Source organism: Protopterus annectens, chromosome 3.part0 (genome assembly GCF_019279795.1).
Source record: "Protopterus annectens isolate FY-2018-M chromosome 3.part0, PAN1.0, whole genome shotgun sequence".
In the NCBI taxonomy this organism is placed as follows: domain Eukaryota; kingdom Metazoa; phylum Chordata; order Ceratodontiformes; family Protopteridae; genus Protopterus; species Protopterus annectens.
In genome coordinates, this window is record NC_056731.1 from 1,494,738,927 (window position 1) to 1,494,766,753 (window position 27,827).

The 27,827-nt window shown below is 37.3% G+C and overlaps 1 protein-coding gene across 1 annotated transcript in view; it reads left to right on the forward strand.

Moving 5' to 3' along the window:
• Nucleotides 1-612: 612 nt before the first annotated feature.
• LYPLA1 (lysophospholipase 1) overlaps nt 613-27,827 on the forward strand; it is a 501,567-nt gene continuing 474,352 nt past the window's right edge. Inside the window, exon 1 of the mRNA XM_044065511.1 lies at nt 613-1,446. Within this exon, the coding sequence (XP_043921446.1) occupies nt 1,378-1,446 (69 nt within the window). The 5' untranslated portion in view covers nt 613-1,377. The remainder of the gene's footprint in view (nt 1,447-27,827) is intronic.

A 27,827-nucleotide genomic window follows, 5' to 3' on the forward strand; every position in this document is an offset into this window, starting at 1 on the left:
GTACTGTGTAGGCATACGCATGCGCAGTATATCAGAACTGCCGCGGAATACCAGACAGCTGCGGAAGGGCAGCAAGGAGGCATTATACAATGCCATTATTTAAGAAAATTAATTATTTTTTTTCTTAAATAATGTCATTGTATAATAGCAATAACCCACTTCTGTGTCTGGGTAATGCTGGATTTACCCACGGTTGGCTTTGTTTGGTCCCTCGGGCTTCGCCCTCGTGACTAAACCACGCCAACCGTGGGTAAATCCAGCATTACCCACACCCAGGCATGGGTTATTGCTATAATATATATCTTAAGTTGTAATACTGAATAAGTTATCTAGTATTTGAAACACCTAAAATGCTTTAAGAAATAGCATAAGCAACTTAAATACTACATGAATAAACTTTTATTTTGGCAAAAATTGAAGTTGTCTCCTTTGCATTAGCTGTGGGTATGTTTAGTACTGCAAATTTTCACATTTCAACAAAAAATGTCCCACTTTGGGCATTTGAAAAGGTGGCAACCTTATGATGTCACTGTCAGATCTGCATGGCAGTTAATCATGTATTATTAACATACAACATCATAGCCATTTGGCACGTCAATCAGACAAGCCGCGCCCACTTCTGCACAGACCGATTAGGGAGGTACTATACAACAACAATGCCTCTGTAACCTCAGAAAAATGCCTAGCTTTCTCTACTGCATGCACTTGTCTGCATGTGTACGTACAGTTAGTAAATATTTAACGTTTATCGTCTCAGCGGAGATTAGAACCCGACTTCCTGCAACACTGAACAGGATGGAAACAGAATGGATATCTTACTAATGCCCCCCTCACCACCACTGCTTCTGTAAAAATGAGACGATTAATAAATATGCAAGAAATGAGTGCAGTACTACACTGACACCGCGCATGTCTCATCAAATATGACAGCTACGACAAACGTCTAAAGACAACGTTTTAATACCGCCTTCCAGAAAAAAAAGACATACACATTGTCCAATAAAAACAAAGAGTTGCTATCTCCCGGCCCTGTGTGCAAATCAGCGAACCAAGTAGGTGGGTGTGTGAATGAATGTAGTGCGTTTCCTGGAGTACTGTATCAAACAGTATTACTAAATTTGATGGCAATACTAATGACTTTACAACAGTGAGTCACGGGGTGTTTAGCTTGCTAGCAGTTATATCTACGCCTGTAAAGCTGCCCTTGGCTAGACCGTAGGACTGTTGGATGGTTTTCTGAGTTCTGGTGTCCCTGCTTCGCGCTGGTGCACAGCCAGTGTTTCCGTTTCCTTTTGTCGCCTGTCCTTGTGCAGAGGTTTGCTGGTGTTGGCAGAGGTTGGTGCTGCTGAGGTTGAGTGTCTGCCAGCTGTTCAGTGTATGTGCGGTAACAACATGTCAGTGCCACTTCCTGCCATCATTCCTGCTGCTAAGAAAGCCACCGCCGCGGTGAGTACAGACAACTTAAACTTAGTTTACCTTCACTGTGAGTAGACAAACAAGATGTACTGATTTATACTCTTGATAGGCAACCGCCCCCCTCCACACACATATACACTATCAGTTTTGTTCTGTCACTGTAAAGACACTGTTCGCATACAGTATTGCTGTGTTATAAAAAGTTTATTATTTTGTACTGTACTTCAAAAATTAAACTTTCTAGGTACAACTACTAGTTTTCACTGGGTTCAGAATGTGTGATTTTTGGATTAGGATATACATTTTGTTTTTAGGGTCAGTGTTCCTTAGTTTGACCACTGGTCAGAATCCTTTCTTTCTGTCAGCTACTAATGTGAGTAAAAGCACATCAGATACGTTGTTTGGGCGTTGCATGACATTGCTTTTGACCTTACAATATTTGTTGCCATTTCTTTGAGGGACACTGTTAGGTTATGTAAAGTGTGAGTAGTGTCATTGCAAGCTAAAATAAAGTACAATATAGTGTCTATATAGGGCATTCTTACTTATAAAACAAGTTAAGTAAGAAGTGGGTTATTTTGTTGGATTGTAGAATGTGTGTAGGCTGACATAAAGTCAGTTAAACCTTTACTGAGCAAGTTAATATGATTACTGCTAAATGTAGAAACATGAGGTTATGTTCACTGTAGTTGTAACAAAATGCATTTGGAGAAGTACATATAGTTTAACCATTTCGGTAATAGGCATTATTTATTGTAGTAGTGCCAGTAAGTTGTTAAAGAGGTTAAATTGACATGCATGTGGCATTAAGGTAGTCCATAGGTTCCTAGGTGTATTCTAGGCTAACTACCGCAAGAGTCTTTTAAGCGTAGCCACTCATCCCAAATGTATGTGACAAATTTAGGAACATTACAAATATATTTATTTGTTAAGCTAGGGCTTGGGTGGTGAAGCATTTACAGGCTGACTCTGTCCATTAGGGAAATAGGTGCCAGAGCAGGGGTAAATTTCTAATTCCGTATCCATTACTTCAAGTTACACTTGAATTAGGTTAGAGAAGAACTCTGATTCACATGGATGGGAAGCCCGTTTAGGGAAGGGGTAGTTGCTGAGACGCATGTCTGTGCCTCCAACTTATCCTGTTTATGTCACAAGCAAGGTTTAAGTCCCTAGATTGGGTAGTTCTGATGCTATTTGGTTTATAGATCTATGGAAGGTCCATAACATGAGGAGGCTTAAAGGATGCCTTCTACACTAGATATAGATCGCCCCCAACAACGTGTAGGAGACAGAGTACAAGTATAGGGTTTTAGGATGATCCACTTAGGGAATGTTGTTTACACCCTGAATCCTTTTTTGAGGAACAGGTGTGTACATTCCAGTTGTTGCATGTGCTTGGTCAGGTACATACTGAAGGGGGAGTTGTACTCGGTGATTGGTCTGATGAGAGCCAAATACAGTGGAATGATGACTTTTTGGACCTAGATGCCATACCCTTACTTATAAGCTGTGCAGCATAGAAGGATTGCCTTTCTACTTTATACACATGTCGGTCAAAGGCCAGGTTACTCTCTACATATGTCCCCAAATCTCCGACTGCTAGGTCTCCTCTTAGGTGTATGTTATCATTGAGGAAGCTGACATCCCAAAGGTTGCTATTATGCATTTCTTAGCACTGAGTTTTAGACCATGGCACTGGCACCAGATATTTGTATGGATCAGCCCCTCATGGATAATAATAGCATCTTGAGCAGATTCTATGACTGCATGTAGTTTGCAATTGTCTGCAAATTTGAATAGCCAGAGAACCTTGATGTTGATCTTGACATCAGCGGCATAGAGTCCAAAAAGGACTGGACCCAGCATTGAGCCCTAAGGGACTGTGCTAGTAACTGGCCTCCTTGTGGAGGTGGACTCACCTATCCTAACTTTCTGTGTCCTGTCTGAGAACCACCTGGCTATTCAGCAGGTGGCACAAGGGTTTATGCATAATTTTGAGAGTTTGTCTTCTCTGCCTGAGTGGAGCATTGTATCGAATGCCTTGGCCAGGTGAAGGTAGCACCATTTTGCCCTCTTCCATTGTTTTGGTGAGCTTCTCAAAGAAGTCCACCAGATTAGTCATGACCTGCCCTTGATGAAATCAAACTGGGTTGGATCCAGTGTCTGAAACTTTCCTATGTCATTCCTAATCATTTTCATTAGTTCTTTGAGTATTTCCCATTTTCAGTGATAGGAGTAGACAAGGCGTTTGATATTACTGATGATAGTTGTGGGGAACACGATGGGCAAAGCTCACCCAAAGAACAAGAAACAATGGTACTTTTGGCATAGCATCAAATATCTACAAGATGATAGTAACTGAGAGTTTGTGTCCCCATCCCAGCAAAAAAAAAAAAAAAATCTGTCAAAAGGCTGTAGTGAAAACTCCACAATTAGAGTATGCGCTAAATTTCTGAGTAACATATTAGTTGTATGCAACCGGGTATAACTTGATTGTATTTGTAGCCCTTGCCCAAACTTCTCCAAAACCAATAGCTCTGGTTGAGAGGATATCCTTGTCATTGCTGAGACATAGCTAAGATTTCAGGTCATGGAGTTAGAAATGTCGTAATGATAAATTTTCATTTCATGTGTGCTGCATTTGGAAAATAGATTCTTATTTTTAGTAAAACACTTCATTTGAGGTAGTCTTGGTTGGCCTAGTTTCATATGTTTTCCTACAAGTAAACGCCTAAGTTTTGTAAAAACTGTGATTTATATTTTTTCTTTTTTCTTTTCCTAAACTTTTTGGAACCCCAGCCCCATAATGTCCATCAGGCTTCCATTCTTGGACAACCAATAGACCTATTTTTCCCTTCTAGGGGCGACAGCCCATCAGCCATTTCCCTTGATAGATGACAAGCCGGTACAGAGTGATGCTGCCATCTACTGGAGAGGGTAGAATATTTTTGTTTGTGCTCCTGAGTCCATGCCTCGCTGGCTTGCATGTTACACTATTGCTTGCTTACTAGGAGATGTATGGTACAGTATATGTTAACTGCCCTGGTCAGGCTCCACAGCGCTTGTTGCAGGTCATGCAGTTGCACTCCTGCAGGTCTTGCCAATGTTAGCCAAGCTGGCACCCTCCCTCCAAGATGGGTGAGCCATTGTTGACCACTCACTGTCATCCTCCCCATCCAGTTACATGTTGCTACTAGTGCATGGGCTATCCAGAGTGCACTTAAGGTGTTATCCCTGTATACAATGGGGCTGAACCAAACTTTGTGATTTATAAAGTGTTTGTTATATTCAGAATTTATTTAGGAATATTGTTACTGTTACCATTGTCAGGGTTTGTTTTGATTATGCAGCAGTTCTCCTGCAATTGTTTATATCTGTAAAGGCTCGGATACTTGGAAAACGGCTGGTCCTAATGCCACACGTGAGATTTTGAACTAATTTGCATTACTGTATCCACTTTATTTAATACTGGATCAACCTGGAAAACACAAGCCTAATGATTTTCAATAAAAAAAATTGATATGTGTTCCATAGGATAACACTGCAGTTACCTTTGCTGTCTCATAGTGCTTGTTGCTTTGTTGAGGTGCTTTCTATGCAGAGTCTGCATGCCTTATGGTGGTGTGGTTTACTTTATGTCCTAAAGATGGGATTCTGGTGGATTGGCTTTCACCAAATTGCTTTTAGTTTTGCAGGTAATCCATTTGTTTGTGTGTCTTTGTATAAATGCATGCATTTGTCCTATAATAGGCTGGCATCTTATCCAAGATTAATTTATTTGCCTTGTGCCCACTGAATGCTGAGATAGGTTCAAGCTCCCTAGTCACCCTGAGTTGGGAAATACACATAGGGTAAAGAGGGAAGATAGAGATGGAATAAAAATATATTTCAGTTGCCACAATTGTTTTAAATGCTCAGGTTGTAGATGCAACATTCCTTGCTATTCCAGTAAACAGAGCAGAAAAGTGTTCAGCAGCGCACAAGTGAACCTTTTTATTTTCTGGTCAAAATTCTTTTCATTGAAATTTATTTTCTAGTAAACAACAGATGTCATGAAACAATTAGTTGAACTGTACATAGATATAACTATAGCACAAGATAATTACAAAGTTAAAGTAACCAAACCGACCTTTCATAAAATAATGCAAAGGTGGTACAAATATATAAACTGTTGGTGCATCCAAAGTCATTAACACAGTAGTAAATAACGGGGGATAATAACTGTTCACAGTAGGACAACACATCCCAGTAAAAGGTTAGGTAGGAAGAGTATATGAAACATAGTTAATGTTCTTATTGTAGCAGTTGAATCATTGTCTTCCATGCCAATCTTCAGTTAGAAACTTCTTTTTAAACTTCTTTGAAACTTTGTAACCGTTTTAAGTGTTTGGATAGTAAATGAGAGTTTTGGAAAGGGTATCTTGTCTAGAGTGTGAGTGGTCCACCGAGTTATACTTTAGAACTTTACAAATGTAGAGACCGCTGTGACCAAAATTAAGTTATCCTTATTGTTTGTGTCACGGTCATGATTCAGAAACACATGCTGCTATGACAGTTACAGCAATATGATATTGAATAATAAACGTTTCTTAGTGGTATGTGTCCATAGGTTAAAAACTGTAGGACAGAGGCAAAACACCTTGGATATCAGCAAGCTAATTTTTATAGGTGGGACATAGGACATTGAGGTTAGGAAAAAGAAAGCTATTTTAGCGTTAAAAAAACTGAAATCATAAATTGAGTGAAAAACAGTTATGCTATATGATGTATTATTCCACTTTCTAGTTTAGATTTTACTAGGCCTCGTGTTCATATCGACTTGAAAGTAGTAAGAACAATGGAATATTTAGTTGTTGTAAATTAGTCTCTAGCTAGTTTGGCTGACTGTAAGTCTTGTTTTAAATTCATGAAGTTAAAATATTTAAACATGCTGACTGTACTTCTGAAGAAAAGTCCAAATAATGTTAAGATTAATAATGTAACTTTTAGGAGGGTGGTAACATATGCAAATTTCAGATGCTGAAGTGAATTTTTATCAGGGAATTCAGCCAATGCAAAAGACTTGAGAAGAAGAAAATCTGGAAGAGATCATCCTGCTACCAACCACTACATCTGGGTTTACACGTGAAGTCTGACTGAAATGGACAGTGTCAAACAGATCAAGAACTAAAAAGGTTGAGAACCATTTTTTAACCAGGTTGAAAGTATTTATTCAACGTAAAAATGATAAACATAGGTACATTTGCTAAGTACCAAAAAACAGAATGCAGTAAATGTTTTTTTTTTTTTTTTTTTTTTTTTTTTTTTAATAAACAAGGAACATATTTATTGAGTTATCACTTATGATATAGGCGATCATACATTTATGTAAATGAAAATAAACCATATTGACATTTTTAGTTGCAAACATGTATAATCTTCTATACAGTCATTGTCCTTCAAACATTACATAGCTGAATTCCTACATTCCCTTAAACTTCATTCCTCATCCAAAACATTATTTTGCGTGAATTGTTCCCACAATTTCCATTTTATGTATGTAATTTGGTCCTACCCTTTTCTAAAGATCCTACTTTTGGTTATTTTATCTCTGTTAATATATTCACTACTTCTAATACGGTTGGTTTAGAGTTTGAGTTCCAGTCTCGTAATTGGTTTTTTTTTGGCAGCCACCTAAATTAAAGTCAGAAAGGCCTTACTATGTCTAGGTAATTCTGATTCTGTATCACAGCTAAAAACAGCTATAAAGAAGCATTTATTTAATTATTGCTTTTTTTTTCCCTTTTTTGCTCCATTTTACAGAATGCGTAGAAGGCAGTTATACAAGATTTACATAATAAATATACATGTATTCATAGACTGTCATATCATTACTAATCAAAAAATGCTAAATGTACATATGTAGAGTAACAGATCTACGTACATAGAATACTAAATGAACATACATAGAATTGTAATGATATGACAGTTAATGAAAACATGATAGTTAAATGAGTAATACAGTAAAATATTATAGGCATAACCGACGGTGTGGTATATTGAAGATTTGCCCACGATTGGTGTGGTTTAGTCATGATGGCAAAGCCTGAGTGATTAAATAAAGCCAGCCATGGGTAAATCTTCAATATACCACACCATTAAGTTGGTTATTGCTATTATACAGTGACATTATTTAAGAAAAAAGTACTTACTTTTGTAAATAATGTCTTTGTAGAATGTCTCCATGGTGCCCTTCCACGTTTTTCCAGTATCCTGAGGCTTTTTTGATGTACCTGCACATGCGTATAGGACTTACACTTACTCAGTATATCAGTGCTGTGCAAAGGAAGCAATGGAGAAAGGAAGACTCCTGTTGCTTTTTTATGAGAGTAAAGAGCTGGGGCATAGATAATAAAGAGATAATTAGGTACGTTTCTTTAGTTTTGCAGAATGTACCTAATTATCCTCTTATTTTTCCTGTGTGCCATCTCCCTCGTCCATTTGAGGTCTTCAGTTTTGTAAATTTATTAACAAAAAAAGAAAGAAAAGTAAAAAAATTTTAATGAGATATACAAATGGAAAAAAGTCTGGGCAACCAGACCTTTTTCCATTGGTATATTCTTTGATTTATAACAGGCACGCTAGTTGGGCTGACCAATCAGTGTGCTCATTTTTTTTTTAATATTACTGGCCAGTCATTGTATAATAGATAATATCAGGCTTATAAGAGTCTAGTTGCTTTCAAATGGTATCCGTTGAAGATAGTAAGTAGGAGACAGTGAAGTACAACTTTTTTGTTATTTATTTATTTTTTTTTAACATTGCTTTAGTTACACCAATTTACTCACCCAGTACTTCTGGCAGAGTAGTTTGAAGGAAGTTTTTAAAGTCTGACAGCTCATTACATTCCCAAAAATATGCTCCCAGTTACCACTTTCTTCCTTGTCACACCTCCAACATTTGCAATCTACCTGAGGAAAGAAAGTCTTTGGAGTCTGCTTGGGGGTGTAAAAAATACCTATGTAAACACTTCCTAACAAAGATCCTAAATCTTTTAGACTTTGTTGCATATTTGGGAGACATGCATATATTCTCCCATTGTTTCTTTGTGAACTGCTTCTCCAGTCTCTCTTCCCAATACTTTCTAACTTTCTCTGATTCCTATATTTATCATGCAGTATTTTATGTTGTTGTGTCTTTCAGCTTTTTCCCGGTTAGGGGTCGCCACAGCGGAGCTCCGGTCCGCTAATGATTGGCAGTAGATTTGTATGTGCCGAGTTGCCGAACCTGACGCACAACCTTCAACAAAGGTACACCCATTCACGCATGCCTCCACACAGAAGATGCTGTAGCTGAGAATCGAATAGGACAACGTCTTACTGTGAGGTGACAACGCTACCACAGCACCACCACTATAGTCTATCGTGCAGTATTTTATATGCCCTACTAATTATCCCTTTTTAACTACGGTTTCTGTTCTAGATTCTACTGAAAACTCTGCCATTGTTGGTCTTTCACTTAAGATCCCCTTTTCTCTTTGTCTATACTCTATCAATCCTTGATAGGCAAGCCAATCAGTAGCCTGTAGTCCAAATGTATACTTGGCCTCTTCCCATTCTTTTACCTTTCCCTGTGTAATTATTTGCTCCCAGTACCTTGGCTCCTTTGTCTGTTTTCTTGAGTAAATTCCAGTCCACTCTTACCTATTCTTTGTACCCCTAATTGCAGCCATCCCTATCGGCAGAATCTCCTTTCTTCATTCTCATGTTGGCTTAGTTCTTAGAATGCTTTCTGCTACTTTATGAATAAAATATTCTGTATTGTTATTGTTATTGTTATTGTTATTCTCTTTAAGGGGATGCATCCAAAATCTGAGTTTCTCATTACGTTTTGAGCCTCCCCTGTTTCATTGTCATCCCTTTCCACTTTGAATTATAGCTTTCTGCTTCCTCTGTATGTAGGAGCTTTAACTGTGCAGGTCTGAAATACCCCTTCAGATCAGGTAACCCCAAACCACCTTGTTCTATTCGAAGAATCTACTTATCCCATTCGATTCTTGCCCTGTTCCCCTGACAGATAAAATTCTTCAACTCTTTATTAATTGCTATCCATAGCTTCTCCTCTGGTTGATAAAAATATGCCTGACATGTATAAAACTAAAGGGAGTAAAAACATTTTCCCTGCTTGTATCTTACTGTCCATGTCCATGAAAAAGCTTCCAGTTTCTCAGTTTGTGTTATCTTGTATTTAGTCTTTTCCCACATATCCTTAGCTACCATAACATAAGCATTTTAACCCATACTCCTAGGCGCTTCATTTTATTATGTCCCAATAAATATGGGTATTGCTTAACCAATTCGTATGTAGATTGCAGCTCAGCTACTGTCATTAATTTTGTGTCCTGCAAAGACTTGAAACTGTCTCAGAATGTTCAACAACACTGAAATAACTTGTAAGTAATGAACCAAACCAGCTCCAGGAAAACCTAGTACTTTATTGGACCAAGCACTCGAAACAACAATAGACAAAAAACAACAAAAAACTGTTTCACTAAGCGCTTTCACCCATTGTAACAGTTGGGCATCATCATTGAAATAACCTTTTCTGTTTTTATCCAATGCAAAATAATATCAGCTGTAAGTAAAGATGACTCTTCTTGACTACCATACCAATTATGTCCTTGAATTTCTGAGTCCCTTATTTGCTTTGGCAATGGTTCTAAATACAACACAAATAAAGGGAAAGAGGACACCCCTGCCTGGTTGCTCTGTTCAAACAGAACTTTTCAGAGATGACTCCCCCACTTTAATTTTTGCCTCTAATCCTTCACATATCCTCCTAATTAACCGTATTGTTTCATTGAGGAATGCAGATGCTTCCATTGCCCTACTCATAAAATTCCAGTTTACTCTGCTGTGCTTTCTGTGCATCAAGACTCACCAACAGCAGTTTTTTTTTTTTCTTACATTCTGCATCCCTCTGGATCATTTCTATTAATGACATCAAATATTTGACTGTCCTCCACAAAAAAACACATTGTTCCATATCAATCAATGTTGGCATCACCTTTGCTACTCTTTTAGATGTTGTATAATCATGATTTAGTATCGAAATGGGCCTATATGAAGCTGGATCTGATGGGTCTTTACTACCTGTAGCTGTTACAGCTACCACAGCTTTCTTCCAGTATGTTGGTGCTTCTCCTCCTTTTAAAATCCTGTTAAAATCTTGCAGAGCTTTCATTTTCTTCCCTCCTAGCTTCCAAACTTCCACAGGAATTCCATCTATTGTTGGAGATTTTTTTGTAGATTGGTTATACATCACCATTTTTTTTCATCTCCTCTTGTCCTTTTAGTAATTGAGCCTCATCTACCTCTAACCTTGACATATTTAATTCTTCTATAAACATTTCCATTTGTACTATTTTTCATTTCTACATCTCTCTTGTTTTATACAGATTTTCATAAAATTCCAAAATATTTCTATTCTCTCTCTAAGATCTCTGTTTTCTTGTAATAGTCTCCTTAAGTCTGGCAACAACCCTTTCTACTTTCTATTGCCTAAGCTGTTGTGCGAAAAGCTTTTGTGCTGTGGAGTTATAATAGTTGTTAAACTGTAGTTTTTCTAAATTCATGCATATTATCCACATAGTCCATTATTTTCTCTTTAGCACCCTGCAGTTGCACCCCTACTTGTTCTGTGAGATTCAGCTTATTTTGCAATACCTTAACTTTGCCCAGTCCCTCTACATAATTGCCACTTCTTAACCATGGCTGTTGTTCTTTTATTTCTACCCTGCTCTTAAACTCTACTTTCATTTTATCCCACTCCCTAGCTATATTTTCTGAGAAAGGTTCTGTCTTCCTTAATAACTCCTGAATAATTTCCACTAACCTTTCCTTAAGTTCTTCTCTGTTTAACAGATGTGTGAGGAAATGCCATTGCCTCACTTTTATTTAATTTTGCTGCATTTTTATTTCTGTTATTATTGGCATGTGATCTGAAATAGTTATTGGATGCATATCAAAACCTTTTAATTAAATTAACATGTTCCTGTGAAACTCTGGATTAAGACCAATTCTCACACACACACACACACACACACACACACACTACCAACAATATAGGGAACCCTGAAATGTAACCAGAAAACACACATTCTGACAAAAAGAACTACTACCTCTCACCCCAAGATACTGAACGCAGGACCTCTAAAACATTTTGGAACGCCATCAACAAAATTCTCCACCCAGGAAATCCTTCAGCTCCCAACCCCTGACCCAGTAACACACCCCTGGAAACTGCTTCAATTTTGAATTCATACTTCATAGATACTGTAAGCAAACTTATGCAGACTGTCCACCCAACCAGCCCCACGCACCCTACCACCCCCTGACTGCAAGACAGTTCTTTCTCACTAAAAACCCATTCCAACCAGCTACATCAAAAAACTTATTTTCAAACTTAAACCAGGTTCCCCTTCAGCTGGTAACCTGCCGCCTCTCTTCCTAAAAGCTGCTGCTGTCTCCCTAGCATATCCTATCTCCATCCTCATAAACTGCTCATTTAGTGAATCCACTGTTCCTGCCCTTTGGAAAAAGATCCACACTATACCGATCCATAAAGGTGGAAATTCTGTTGACCTATTGCCATATTCTCATCCCTCTCCAGAAGTCTTGAGCACTGTGTTTATAAACAAGTCTCAGCTTGTCTTACTCGTGAAAACGTAATTACCCCTACTCAACATGTTTCCGCCCCACCACAGCACCACAACTGCGCATATTTCCTTTTCTAACTCCGTCTCCCTAGCTAGAGACAATGATATAGTGTCCTGCATCTTTTTAGATCTCTCCAAAGCCTTTGGCACTGTCTCTCACCCCATCCTCCTCTCCAAACTCTCTCAACTCAGCCTCTCCTCAGCAACTATCTCCTGGTTCAGGGGCTACCTCACAGACAGGCTGCAATCTGTAAAATGGCTCTCTGCTCTTTCTTCTTTTCCCCATCAAAATGAGTGTCCCTCAAGGCTCTATTTTAGACCCCCTCCTTTTCAACATTTTTACTAACCAACTTCATGCACCCTGTCCTCCGTCTTCCCTCATACAGTGCACATAATTTCTATTGCTGACGGTCCCACTGACCTACTAACACTGACACAAACCTCTTTCAACCTCACCGAAACATGGCACACTAACAACCAACTCATACTAAACCCTAAAAAGACAAAACAACTCCTCTTCCTCTCAAAAATCCCTTTACCATCTTAAATCCTCATTCACCATATCTTCCCTCAACAACACTACGATCATAGCTGAATCACACACTAAACTAATTGGAGTAATCAAGAAAACCCACCAAAAGCTTTGTTTGCTGTATAGAAACAAAAGGTTCCTCACACCCAACTCCAGGATTTCACTAGCCCAAGCTTAACTTCTCCCCAACCTCTTTTACAGCTCTCAAATTTTAACAGACTTGCAGTCTTCACTACTTTCCAAACTTGAAACCACCTACAACAAAGTTGCTAGATTTCCAGCCAATCTGCCCTCAAGATCACACAATTGTCATGCTCTCCAGACACTCAGCTGGTTAGAGTTTCCTAATCAACTCTTATTTACCCAACTTCTCATTATCCATACTATTTTAAATAAACCCTCCTTTTGCCCTAGCATTTCCTCACTTATCTCTCTCTATAAGCCCCCGCGATCCCTCAGAAGCTCTGACCAATGTCTCTTACAAATTCACAAACTTAAAAAAATCTATTGGACGGAATCTCTACAGCTACATCCCTGCTCTTGCATGGAACAAGCTCTGCATGAATCTTAGAAACATTTCCTACATCCACAAATTCAAGAAAACTCTCCAAAGGTACTTTAATAGCACATGGATTTGCCTCTGTAATCATCCCACATGAAGCCATCTCTTTTTTCACTATCCTCTCTCTTCTTCCCTTCTGCTATAACTCACTTAACTGCTCTGTATTGTACAATTACCCTCTGAAGATAACCCACTCTGTTATGTAAATTCATTCAAATGTTTTATTGTACATTTCTTTGCTATGTTTTTTCTTCAATGTTATAATGCCTCCTTACTATATTGTACTGTGGAGCCTTCTCTACATTTGCTTAACTGTTTTATTGTAAATTTTTCACTGTATTCATCTTAAATTTTGTAAATTTTCGTGCTTACTTGTACTGTGGAGCTTTTCTCCCCAGGCCTCCACTGAAACGGGCTTTTGCTCAGATGGACTATCTCGGTTAACAAATGTAAAAAAAAATAAATAATTATAATTTCTGTCTAGCCTAGCCCAGTTTTTGTACCTTGGAGAATAATATGTAAATTCTGTCTGAGCTGCTACTATTGAATCCACATCTTTCATACCAAATCCATCCATCCACGACTTCTTTTCCTATTTTTGCATATGGGGTCGGGGTATCACTTTAACAGTGACCAGTCATCTAGAACTAACCAAATATTTTCATAAATTTCTTCAAAAATCTACCCTCTTTTGTTAAATTTTCCCTTCTAGGTCTCCCAGATACATCCTCACTGTTGCAAATCAAATTCCAGTCCCTACTTGTAAATAATAATCCCATCTGAAAGCTGATTCTTTCTCCCAGAATTTTTAGGTGGAATAAAAATACATGCCAGTGTAGTCCTCCTCCCTTGCTAAAAGCCCCTTACTACTGCAAATCTAACAGTATTATTTCCCTTTATCACTGTTGGAGCTCATTTATCAATTAATATAAGTACTCCCCTTTTTCTTTGTCCCAGAAATTCCACTGAGTGACCATCCTGAGATCCTTTCTTTATCAAAGTTACTTGTTCATTTCTTTCCAAATGTGTCTCCTGTAGCGTAGCTATTTGAACACGTCATTTCTTAATATAGTCCACTACTTTCTTTTTTTGTATATACCTGTGAGATAATTCGGATTCAAAGATAATATGGAAGGTGTTGCCATTATGATGAGAAGTTATTATTCCCGTCTGTTAACAGCTTTTTTGTTAGATGCATACACTAATGTTTGGCAGGGTGATCTTTTATCTTTGTTTCTTGTAATATCCATTTGAATGTATGTCATACTTTACAAAGCATCTTGTTTTTATGAAAATGCTCAAACTAAAAACAGCCCCCCAGAACCTGTTAATACAAACACACAAAACTATCTACATCATTAAATAATGAAGTTTAACCCTCCTAATAGGAACAGTTGTCTGAGATTGAAAGCTATACCAGTGGGCTTTAATTAATCTATAATGAAAGTTATTCTGTTGATCTCTATCTCCCATATCCAGTCTCTGGTTCCTTTCCAAAGTACTCCTGGTTCTTCTAGTCAACACCTTCTTTTTCGTGCCTCTCAAGTATTTTCCTTTAGAACACTGTAAAGTGTTTCACCGGCAGTGCCTCTATGAGCTTTCTTATCAGAAGAATAAGAAGCAGAATCCCCTTCTGTTAGGTGGCTCACTTTTTGCTGGACAAACTTTTGTATTTCCTACTTGGTGTGTTCTGTAAAATTTGTTACTACACTAAAAGGTAGTCTGTACAATTACTCAATGAAGACAATTGAGCTGGTTCAATCTGATATGAACATTCCTTTACTGCATACAAAGTAACATCTAGTATAACAATGAAAGATACACATGTAGCAAAACCGTACTTCAACTTACAATATCAACTGTATTTGCCAGAATAATAAGTCTGTCCCTTGAAGCTGGTCTGCTGACAGTTTGTTTCCCATATTTCAAACATTCTGTTCATGAAGAATAACTCCTCAGCCTTGCTCTTATCTTGCACGTCCTGTTGACGAGACACAGCTGCATACAAGAGTTCATCTTGACCTGCTTGTAGACAATAAATTTCACAACAGCATAGTTTATAAAGATAAAATATTTTACTTCTGATTTCTAATAACAATGAATGCCAAGCTATATGCCTTTTGCCAAGAGTTTAAACTGTGTTCTTTTGTACTACACTAAAAAGCAGAGTATTTATTTTACATTTTCAGACAAATCCACTGAAAGCCATTTTTAACTTGTTCACTGCTGAAAGCAGAATATGTCAAATCTCACAATTCCCTCCTTTCAATTAAAAGGCAGAAATGACTGTTCATTTTTTACTTCAGTTGCACACATTGAAACCTGTTGCAATTTATTTATGTTAACCATCATGATTTGTTGGATTTTGTAAGTTTTTCGCAAATGACAAATTAGATAGCAATTCCAGATAGTTAATGTGACTATAATGCCTAAAACGACAACTACAGGATATATTAACCAATTCAACAAATTTTCCTTGATGTGGACCAACCTGTAAAGATATCCCACCAATTGTGAGCAGTGTCTTTTTTGGTCTTTTCAGCCAAATTAAGTAATTTATCTTTTGCAATGATGCTCAGTGCTTCATAATACAGAATAATTTTTATTTCTTTTTTCCAAGTACTCTCTGAGAATCTTAATATTGTTCATTATTTTCCTTAAATTATCCAAAGATACAGATATATTGGAAAGCTGTATTAAATCATAATTCCAGTTTATGGAAGTATTCACTTCTATGGTTTTAGTAAATGCATAGCTCTAATTATTCCATTTAAGGAAATCAGCATGTGATAAACATCCTACAAAAGGTAACTGTAAATTATGACCTACATTCTGATCTGTACCTAGACAAATATACTGGGGAGCTACTTCTATAAACATTTGAAAAGAGGAAGGCATAATGTTCCGTTTGCACAAATTAGCAGAATGCTGCAGTAAGCATGGTTCATAGACAGGCGAATGCTGCCCACAAATTAATCCATTTTGAGTCTGTGTACAATACTCAGTTTTATGTGATTTTCCCCTCATATCTATATGATTACCTTTAAATTGTGGCAACCAATACTCGTATCCTTCTAGAACTTGAAATGTCATAGGTAATACCGTAAATTGACACATAACAGTGGTATCAGTAACATTATAATGTCAAAACTGTCCTGTGCAGTATTGCGGAGTACAATATGTTACTTCAGTATATAAAATCTGTATCAGGTACCCATTTATGAAACAATTGCCAAATATTTTCATTCTGTAACATGAGTTCAATTTTTGTACATTATTTTACAGGGATACAGAGATTGCATTGTGCATTAAGTCCAATTTACAAAAACTGTCATGTTACCATCAAATTTTAACTGATGTAACTGCATAGCATCATTGTTGCTTAAAAATTGCTGCTGGTAGTTTATATTATGCAGGTGTGCCTTCCATATCTCTGGATTCCAAGATGCTTGTAAATGTACAATCTGAGAGATATCTTCCCCCAGTGTTTTTAAACGATTAGTTAGAATATCAATATTAGCTGAATTGATAACTCTAATGCCTGTGCCTAGGACTCCTAGCAGAGTATTATACCAAGCTCTTTTGTATTGGCATTTGCCTGTGTCTGAGAATGTAATATTAAAATGCATTACAACCTTTTGATACAGTCTGTCTACCTTTTTGCAAGTAGAAGGGATCTTAACCAAATGGTCTGTATGAATAGAGTAGGTTTACCTGCTAATATTGATAAATCATATGCCCAATGCAAGGTGCCTGTAATAACTGTGGTATTAGTACATATACTTGTACCCACCTTTAGCTGGGGGTGATGTACCTACAAAGTCAATTTAGATGACGTACCAAGGTCCATCCACTGGAGTTACCCTTAGTAACTGTGGCTTTTTCAATGGAGCATTCACCTGCAAACATATTAAGCATTCAGCATGCACTAAATTCCAGATTTTCTTTAACTGTGGATGCCAGTACTTGTTCTTTACAATGGACCATAACTTTTGTGTGCCCAAATGTCCCATTACCTGAAGATTAAACTTTACTAACTGTCGTGCCTGTTGGTACGGAATATAAGGAAGACTAGAAACCTCTTCAAAACATTTTGCATAATATTGCCCTGGACTGTCTCTACAAGAGTACATTTTTCTAATTCTTCCTTCAGTCCAAACTTAGTCTGGATCTGCAGCAAATCATGTTGCAAATTTTGAGCTGAAAATGTCTGCATGGCATGTACTGCAGTAGTTTTATCTGGTACACCAGAATGGTGTTCTGTAGGATACAATTGCATTCCTTCCCTGGCTGCCTTTTTCGCCATCTGATCTGCATAGTTATTTAACTGAAAAATGTAAAATCTCACATGTTCTGCATCCGAAAATTACTTTGACACTTCAGGAAAAATTATTCTGAAGATAGCTGGATGCAGCAGCTTGAATCTCGTACCTGATTCTCGACATTCCCTGATTGCTGGAATAAATTTACTCCTATTTTGTCTTGTGTACAGTGAGTAGTCATTTTCCACAAACTCTGTACATTATCCTTATACCACAGTTTTGTCAGAGTCCTCTCTTTCTGCCGGTATGATTGGATTTTTACTATTAAAAGTTTTAGATACTTTCTCTTGGCTAGTTTTTGTGCATATACACGATGTCCTCTTTCAATTAACAACTCTTGTTGTGGAATACCAATCCAGTTGCTTATTGTACTCTCATAAAATTAATACATTCTGTTCCTTACAGTTTTTTCTGGTATAGCAGAAAATCTCAGGTTTTCCCTATATGCTTTGTCCTGTAATTATGCCATTTTTTAAATATCTGTTTTTTTGAGCAGTCTCGTATTCAGGTAGCCTGTCCTTCATTTTGACCCCTGATTTTTGCTGTTTCAGTTCATCTGAATATCTGTTTAAAGCTTCTTCAATTTTCCAGCTTTTTGTTATTTGAATAGATATACTCCCTTAGTGTTTTATTTTAATCAGCTGTGAGCACATTTGTCTTAATTTTTTCCTGTACATTAATGGAAGTCATGTCTTGCACCAGAGCTGGAACTTTTTGCTGAACAGCTGCAGGATTCTTCCAAGCCAGTATTTTCTCCTTACCTTTGTGGATGATTTTCTTTCAGATTCTCTAAATGTCTTCTTTGCTGGCATCCAGGCAGTAGATTTACTAACCGGTAACTGAAATTTTCTAAAAAAGACATTCACTGGCTCTCTTTTCTGAGTTTCTGTTTTCACACTGGTTGAGCTGAAAGTAAGCTGTTAGTAAGTGTGCAGCCATCTTGGAAGTTCAGTGTTGGAAGGTTTTAAGTTTAAAAGTAGTTTATAAATATTAAGTTTGGACAGTACATTGGATATCAGTAAAGTTAAGAGGAGGCGTTACAGTGGTATGGAACTAACCATATGATCCACAGTTTTTTCTTGGTGAGGATGTCATGATGGATTATCACTAGAGAGCAATATAAGCATGAATGGTTTAAAGGACCTTGATAATGAATAATAATAGTAAAGTGCAATTGCAAACTATCTGGAGTTCTGGGTGCAGAAAGTTTCTTGCCATGTACATGTGGATTTTGTGTTCCATATATATGTTAGAATGTTGCAAATATTAAACATATTTTAAGAATTAACTGGCAGGAAGTATAATAGTCTTGGAAGTATGCTGACATTAACTCTTGACATTTTTGATAGTGATGGTAGCCAGATGAAATGCACTCAATTTTCTCTGCTGTGTCATCTTGAATTAATCACTAGGATTTAAGTATGTTGTGATGTGTTGTGATTAGTGTAATTTAAATTGTCTGGAAAAAAAGACACACCAAAGTACTTGCAATCAGAAGCTGTTCAAATGTGAGGCCTGTCAAAGGGATTAGGTAATGAGTATTTATCAGAGAGCGAAAATAAAATATTTTTTGTGCAGGTTTAAGATATAATTGGAGGAAAAGGTTTTATAGTAGGTAGTATTTTGGGTTGTTACTATTAGGGGAATAAAAGTAAATATTAAAGTCACCTATGAAAGCAGTATGTGAAACCCGTACACATTGGAACCCATGGAGTCTCTCAGAAGAAGCTGATATGAGATTGTTGAGAAGGTTTCAGTATACAGATTAAATAGTTAAAGGGATAGAGAACAGCAATGCCAAGTACCATTTTTAATTAAAACTGGGTAGGGGTGATGACCAATTACCTATACTCTAGTGGTGGGATTGAAATATAGGACTCTTAAGAGAGCTTATAAGTCTTTTTTTAAAACAACAAGTTTATGTACGACATAGAATAGGAAATCATAAGTTTTGTCAAGACCTGTGGTAGCATCAGTAGGCATGGTAATTTAAGTTTTGGGGAAAAGTCATTAATGAGGAATGGTGTCCATAATGATGGTATGATCCGTGTAGGAAAAAAAAAGTTGGGGAGGAAAAACTAGTTGAGATGAGATTTATAATTGTGTGTGTAAAAATGATGCAGAAATCTTGTAGTGTAGTACACCACATGGATGTGCAGTAACAAGACCTTCCCACTATCAAACATCCGGTGACGTGTACAAATATGTAATGAATATTCTTGGGGCAGCCCTCACCGGCCTCATGAATATTCATCAAGTTTTTTAAAATTAATTTTAAATGAACAGCACTGTAATTGGTAACAGACTACTGAAGGAACAGTACTATAACGACATTAATTTTAAAGGAACACCAATGTTACAGTTAACTTACTGCCAAAATGAATTTATATCTCAACTGCTTTGTCTAGTGAGTTATAACAGTAAAAATACATTTCACCTGCAAGTTAATAAAAAAAATGAAGGGGAAGGTGAATCACAGCAATGGATCCTCATTCTTTTTGTCAGATTTAATGTCCAATGTATCCATATGATTTCCAGGGCACATCTCTGTAGCTTCACTTTGGTGAGCTTTATGAAATTCCCTTATATGACCAAGACAGCAGGTAAATAACTGATCAAAGTCTCCTCCATATTTACTTTTCCAAATGAATTCATCTAAATGAGTCGGAAGCATGTGTGCTGGGGTGCCATTCTTGGATTTAAATTGGTTTTTGCAGTGTGACCGCATACACTCCACAGCATTAGTGTGGGCATGTGTAGGCATGTGTATCTGGGTCCAGGAAATATTGACCATGATTGACTGTCAGATGGGTGTAGTTCATCCCTAGTATTTAAGCAATGCCTTTATAAGCTGCCCACTAGTTCATCCGTAGTATTTAAGCAATGCCTTGGTAAGCTGCCCACTAGTCAGAAATAATGTTTTTCCTTCTAAAACATATCATTAGATGATTGGTAGTAGTGTGGCTGAATCTCGTCTGTTTACAAAGGTAAGAACCAACTTTTTCACTACAGTCATACATTCCAAACATCCATGTCCATTTTTGCAAGGTTTCTCCCACAATTATTCTTGACTCTTACTAAAAGACTGTCAATCTGGATTTCCTTTCCAGGACCCTCAAGTAACATTGGGTCCTGGAGAAGTTTCCAAGTGCAGACGTCTATTATGAAGTGAAACCAGTGCACCATTGATTTAGCCGACGCTCCAGGGTGGTCTGTAGCTGTATTGATAGTCTACTGGTGGGTCATATAGGTCCTTATCTTCACAAGCAATCAGAGAGACAATCTACTTTTTTCTGAAAATGTTCCATTCGGCATGCAATTTTACTTTTGCATCTCCTTGATCTACACTTCCAAGCGAAGGATGACTTTATGAGCAACAAGGGATGTCTTACAGCCACACTTAAGGCAGTTTTTCTCCTCTTGCAGAATCCCATATGATCTTAAAAATGTCACTGAGCTCAAGGAAGAAATGATTTAATTTAGGTAATTGTCGTTGAATGTAGAAATCCGCGGTGGTGCAGTGGTAGCATTGTTGCCTCACAGCAAGTGGTTCTCCCGTTCGATTCTCTGCTGGAGTGCGGGGAGTGCCTTCTGTGTGGAGTCTGCATGTTCTCCCCGCGGTTGGGTGGGCGTTCGAAAGACATGCGTAAATGGGCGTGCCTTTTTTGAAGGCTGAACGTCGAGCTGGCACCTCGGCGTTCGTCAAAATCTACTGCCAATCATTAGCAGACCAGAGTTCCACTGTGGCGACCCCTAACCGGGAAAAGCCGAAAGACAACAACAACAACATCGTTGAATGTAGACATTTCCTCAGGTCTTGTAAAATAGCAGCAAATCCTTCTGTAGCTCCTGACAAGGTCTCTGATGACAAGATCTGACTGTCAGAATCTAATGTATGCATGATGTCCCTGGCAGATCTGTATATCAGTCAATCATGCAGTATTTGCATATGCCATCATGACAATTTGGCATGTCAGTCACACAGGCCACACCAACTTCTGTGCAGTATGACAGTGTGAAGTACTATAATACAATAATGGCGAGTAATGCTATTAGCCTATAATTAGTTGGATTTACAGAATCCCTGTACACGTAGTAAAATCAGCTTAGACTGATTAAACTGAAAGTCAGAACTATGATGGAGTTGAATATAAGAAAGAAAGATGTATGAGAATTGAGGCCAGCATTTTTTTGCAAGTACTTAATAGAAATGTGGAGCATAACCATCGGGCTTGGGGCAGTGTTTTTATGTCATCTAAACTGTACATTTTTTTCTTATTTTTGTCAGACAGGTCTTTAATGATAGTCTGTTCCATTTTATCAATAATATTTTGAATTGTAACATATCTATAAATACAGTAGTTATATATTTTCCTCCCAAAACCTAATGAACCATTATGTTTTATGTTGGGTACCCATCCATAAAAATATTAGCTTTCTGTGCTCAGAATAAATTCATCATCTTTCTGACATCTTAAGGTGATTAAACTGCAAAATGATAAACAAATAAAATCAACAATATTTGTGTTAGTGACATCTGCATTAGACTAGGACATGTTTTCAAGCTTCATAAAATATTAGTTAACTAGTTTTAGGAATAATGCCAACAAGAACAGCATGTTAAGTGTGTAAATCACAAACTTTTCTTTTTATTTGTGGAAGATGCAAACATCGCTGTGCAGCAAATACAGATAATTTACAATAAACTGCATGTCTGTAAAAATACAGTGCTCATTTCTATTCCTATGCCATATCTCTACCACAGCCTCATCAGATGGTGTAACATCATTTGATTTTTTTTTTCATTTCCAAACTCTATGATAAGGTAGTTTTTTCATTTTGGTTGACTGTATTTGACTGTTAAATTCCAGTAAAAAAATGTGTTAGCAGAACCTCTCGACTAGCACCTGTTGGAAAAGACTTTCTAGCTCTGTATGTCAAGAGCATGACCAGAATACACATTCCCAGGTTTTCCTGTGCTCCATGCAAAATCTGTAGCATATAAGGTTCAGTCTTGGGAACATGCAGTTTAGAATCAAGTACCACATAAAGCAATTATACCAAGAGAAAAGCATATAAAATGAACATAACAAAACCAAACAAAAAAAAAAAAAAGAAAAACATGCCAGTATCACCAAAATTGTCAGCAATATAAACTTTAATTGGCGATTTAGTTTTTTGATCCAGTTCTACAAGAGACCTCATCAGAACAAGACTATACCTTACAAGCATGCATAAATGATAGACCACAGTCATGCCATTAAGTCAGTTTATCTATACAAATATACTTTAAAAACTGAAATAATGTTATGAAAAGTATATATTATGACCTTGCTGTACAAAAAACTGTAATAAAATCGAAGCATAATTTTGCAGCCTGTATTCTCAATACACTACTTACTGGAGTATGATAATGGAGCCCTGGGGTTGTGCTGCATTCAGTTTTGGTTGCCATATAACCCCAAAATATACAAGCTTCTTTTCCCAAGAGCCCCCCACCCAAATTAAAGGAAAGCACTTGTTCTAAAAAAATAAAATAAAACGAATACAGGTCCTAGAGTGCTTGCACAGGGAATTGCTCTCATCCCGTCTCCTTATTTCATAACCATGCTCATTCTCTTACATAACTGCCGTTCAGTCTTAGCCACATAAAAGGTAGTGCTTATTGAACACTTCACAAGATAAACACCACCTCTGGTCTTAAACGTGTATTCACCATAAAAATAAATCCTTTTGCAAAAGGTTGGCATTGTCCATTGCAGGGTTTTTTTTTTTTTTTTATGTCAACATATTTAATGATACTGTAAACAGGTTGTTTTAACTGTTCCATCTATAGGAAGCTCACCTTTGATACTGTAAACAGGATGTTGTAAGTGTTCCATCTATAGGAAGCTCACCTTTTCTAACAGCTACTTGCATTATAGTAGTTGTAATCTCTGTAAGAAAAAAGGGTTTGGTGAAAGCTCAATCAGGATTTCAAGATTGACATCAAGTGGGGATATGTTTTTGAGGAACTGGACAAGGTGATGAGTTTATCCCCAGTACCTAATAGAAAGCACAGCTGCTGACATTGGATGAAATAGACTTGATTTGTATAAACCTGTATTAATTGGCATTAATTCCTCCACCAGTAGCTAATTGAACCAGGTGCTCATGATGTTTACCATAGGTCTATGGTCCTGACCTAGTCTCCTGATACTAAGGACCAAAAAGATGTCATTAAAAAGCAATGGAACATATTTTTACATGATGGGCACCTGGTTTCAGCTTCTAATTTTGTTTTCAAATGAAGTAAGACCATTAAAATAGTGTTGCACCGTTTCACAGTGATACTGTATATTGGAATATTAGTATGTTTAAGTGTAATCACTGTAAGTATTGCTGTTTTATTAAGGTTGGCTCTAGTGCATTAGTGCCAAGGTTTTACAAAATAATTTATATTCATGGTCAGTACAATTGCAATACAAGAGATGGTGTTTAATAAGTATTGTATTAAGGATGTGAGCTGCTAAATTGCAATTTTATTTTATAACAGGTTTTTATAGCTGTAGTATAAAGGGTTCTGATCAGGTCTCTGATCGTAACTACGTTGTTATACGTTCGAGACATGGTTGCCAAGAAATTCACTTCCAAGAGTAAAACTCGAGATGTGAATCTTGGCATCCATGTTGAGAACACATAATAGTAGGTTATGATCAGTGAGACCCCGATCATAACTCTTTGTAGTGCATGGAGTCTTACCTACTCTATCAGTTTTATATATATATATATATATATATATATATATATATATATATATATGTTTTACTGGCTTCAAAAGGTTAAGGGAAAAAATGACTGCCCTAATTTAAATAGGTTACTTACAAACTGACGTCTGTAAACTTTGTGTAGACATAGGAGAAAAGATATCAAGGGACCTTTGAGAGTGAAGGAATGCCCTCTTCTCTTACACCCGACTGTAACAATGCTTAGGGGGTATGTACTATTTGCTGCACTCCTTTGAAGTGCTGCTATGGTCAGTCTTATGCTACAGTAGCATGTGACAGATTTATCTTTTTTCAGATTTTTGGAGCATAATCACAGCTCTCCATGTGCTACATATACATGTTTCATATTTTTTCAAATGTATATTTAAGATTGGCTTAGGTAATGGTGTGACTGTGGTCTGTTGTTTATGTTTGCTTGTAAGTTTGTCTTGTTCTGTTAAAGTCCATTTCATAGTTCGCTGAAAGCGCTAAACCATTGATTAAACTTTCAATTTTGATGGCTCCTGGGATAATGTTTTGGCAACAGTTTGTTTACTCTTTATGGCAAGAAACTACATGTGCAAATACCAACGTGCAAAAATTCTAAACCTCAAAGAACTAGTTGAATATCTTGGCAACTAACATATCAAATTTTTAACCAAGGTATAGATGTCAGTGATCAACAGGTTTTGCCATTCCTGTAATAGTATACAATATTATTTATTATACAATTCCTCCCCTAAGACGTGCACGCTGATTGGCCAGCCCAACCAGCGTGCCCGTTGTAAATCCCTCAATATACTAACGGAAAAAGGTCCAGTCGCCCGGACTTTTTCCGTTAGTATAAAACACTGTCTCGCTATGTTAAAAGAGTTTAACATAGCGACACAGGTTTAAAAAAAGCAACGGAGATCTCCGTTGCTTTTTTTAAAGCTGTCTCGCTATGTTAAACTCCTTTAACATAGCAACACAGTGTGTAAAAAGCAACGGAGAAAGCAAGATCTCCGTTGCTTTTTACTGTTTCGCTAAGTTAAATGAGTTTAACATAGCGAGACAGCTTTACAATATGCTTATTTAAAAGCTGTCTCGCTATGTTAAACCCATTTAACATAGCGAAACAGTGCTTTTGCCCACAGCTCTGATGTACTGCGTAGGCATGCGCAGTACATCAGAACTGCCGCAGAATACCAGACAACTGCAGAAGGGCAGTAAAGAGGCATTATACAATGCCATTATTTAAGAAAAGTAATTATTTCTTTTCTTAAATAATGTCATTGTATAATAGCAATAACCCATTTCTGGGTGTGGGTAAAGCTGGATTTACCCACGGTTGGCTTTGTTTGGTCCCTCGGGCTTCGCCCTCGGGACCAAACCACGCCAACCGTGGGTAAATCCAGCATTACCCACACCCAGGCGTGGGTTATTGCTATACTATTACAGGTTTTGCCATTCCTGTAATAGTAAATAATATTGTATAGCCTTTCAGTGTAGTACACTTCAAGGTTTACAAACCTTATGCATTAGTCCTTTAACCAAAGGAGCTTCAGTTTTGGTTTCCAGCATAACAGCCACTAGTTTGTGGGATGAGTTTTGTCACATTGGTGAAATCCAAATATCTCACTGTCCTTACTGTTTCCTCCTACTCCAGTCTCAACATATTTCACAAAGAAAACTTTTATTGCTTGATCCCATGTCCTGCAGTTATCTGACTACTAGAGGTGCTCCTCCACCCAAAAAATCCCTTAATTTGCCTTGCTTTCTGTCTTTTCAATCCACCCTCACCTGTACACCTAGCTCGGTGTATTTGGTGGCCAAGTGCTATCTTCACCTGGCTTGACATGCCAAGAACTGCTTCAGTTGCTAATTACATATCAGGGGTCTTCCTTTTCCCCCAGTGTATTGCTTTCTTCTCAGATTCTTAGTATCACATTAAAAAGGTAAGATACTTCACTTTGCCACATAAGATTGCATGACTGCATGTTCAGTAAGTTTAAAAAAAACATCATTTGTCCAGCTTCAGAGTACTTCTGGGGATCTGTTACATTTAGCTCTCCAAATTCCTATGATTTTATCATCTTTTCTTAATCCACCCTAGATTTGTCCCCCATTACATATGAAATACTGTGTTATATTTTATGGACACCGTTGGAAAAGCCTGAAAAACATAAACAGCAATGGAAATACAAAATAATGCAGTGCTTGTACTTTTTGATCTAGTTCAATCCCACATTGTCCACAGCTTAAAATGATGTTTGCATCTCTTGATATGATTTAATATCTATAGTTCTACTGAGCCCTTTATCCAAACAAGCAGATATTTCATATAAGGAGACTCTCACAAGCATTGTTGGATATTTCCTAAAAAAAGGGTATAAACCTACCAGATTTAACTAGGGCTGTAAATGGCTTCCACAAGTTCTCTATTGGTCTGATCGAATATGCTAGCATGTCATCTGCAAATAATGAAGTCTTACAGTCCTCATGCCAGACTCTGTATCCACATTAAGACTGTTTCACCCTTGCTACCAAGAGCTCCAGATGAACTGCAAATGCGTAGAAGAAAGTGGAAGTCCCTGACAGGTACCAAAGTAAGTCTAAAATGTAATGTTAATCATGATTGGATCTTTACTCTCACTTCCAAATCTTTGAACACTGTTAAAATCAGTTTCACAAATTGATGTGAAGAATCCCAGGCTAACAGCACTATAATTAAATAGTACCACTCCAGCATATTGTATACTTTTTTAACATCTAAGCCAATCTCCATTAACCCTCTCCTTTTTATTCTGAGTTAACTTCATTATTATTTCAGTTTCAAAAATATTATATGAAGTCTGTTTTCCAATGGCAAATCCACCTGGAGTTAATTATGTTAGCTCAGTGGCCCACTCTGCTCAATGGGCAACTAAATAGCCATAATCATGTTACATTCATGATTCAGTGTAGAAATGGGCCTTGAGGTGAAGGGCAATGTTTCACCCTTTCCTGTTTTTGGCAGAACTGCTACAACTGCCTTTTTTCATGAATGAGGAGCTTCCCCTTTTGAAATACCTTATTGTATAACGTCAGCAGGCACAGGACAAGTTTATTTTCATACGGTCTCCAGATGTTTGTTGGAATGCCTTTGCTAAAAAGGGTTTCCCAGTGGGTGTGCTGTGACCTCCTTTGGCTTTTGTTGTATTAGCAGTATTGCCAATAAAGTCACCTGCTCCTGCAGTATTGTATTCTGCTGTAATCCATTCAGGAAGTCATCTACACTTTTTTTTTCTCCAACATTTATAATACATGTCAGTAAGTAAATCTCCATGCACCGCAAAAAAATGATGATCGAGTCTTTCGGATCATAACTCTGCTTACTGTGTGTTCTTGACCTGGATGTCAAGATTCATCTTTGAGCTGCACATTCCTGTGCTGTTGAGGTGAAATTATTGACATATTTTTCAAATAGATAACATGCTAGTTATATGAGGTACAATTATAATCCTCATAAGTATGGTTTCTCCTGTTCCTCAAGTGCTACCATCTTTTGTGCATTTTCACATAGTCTTTGGTA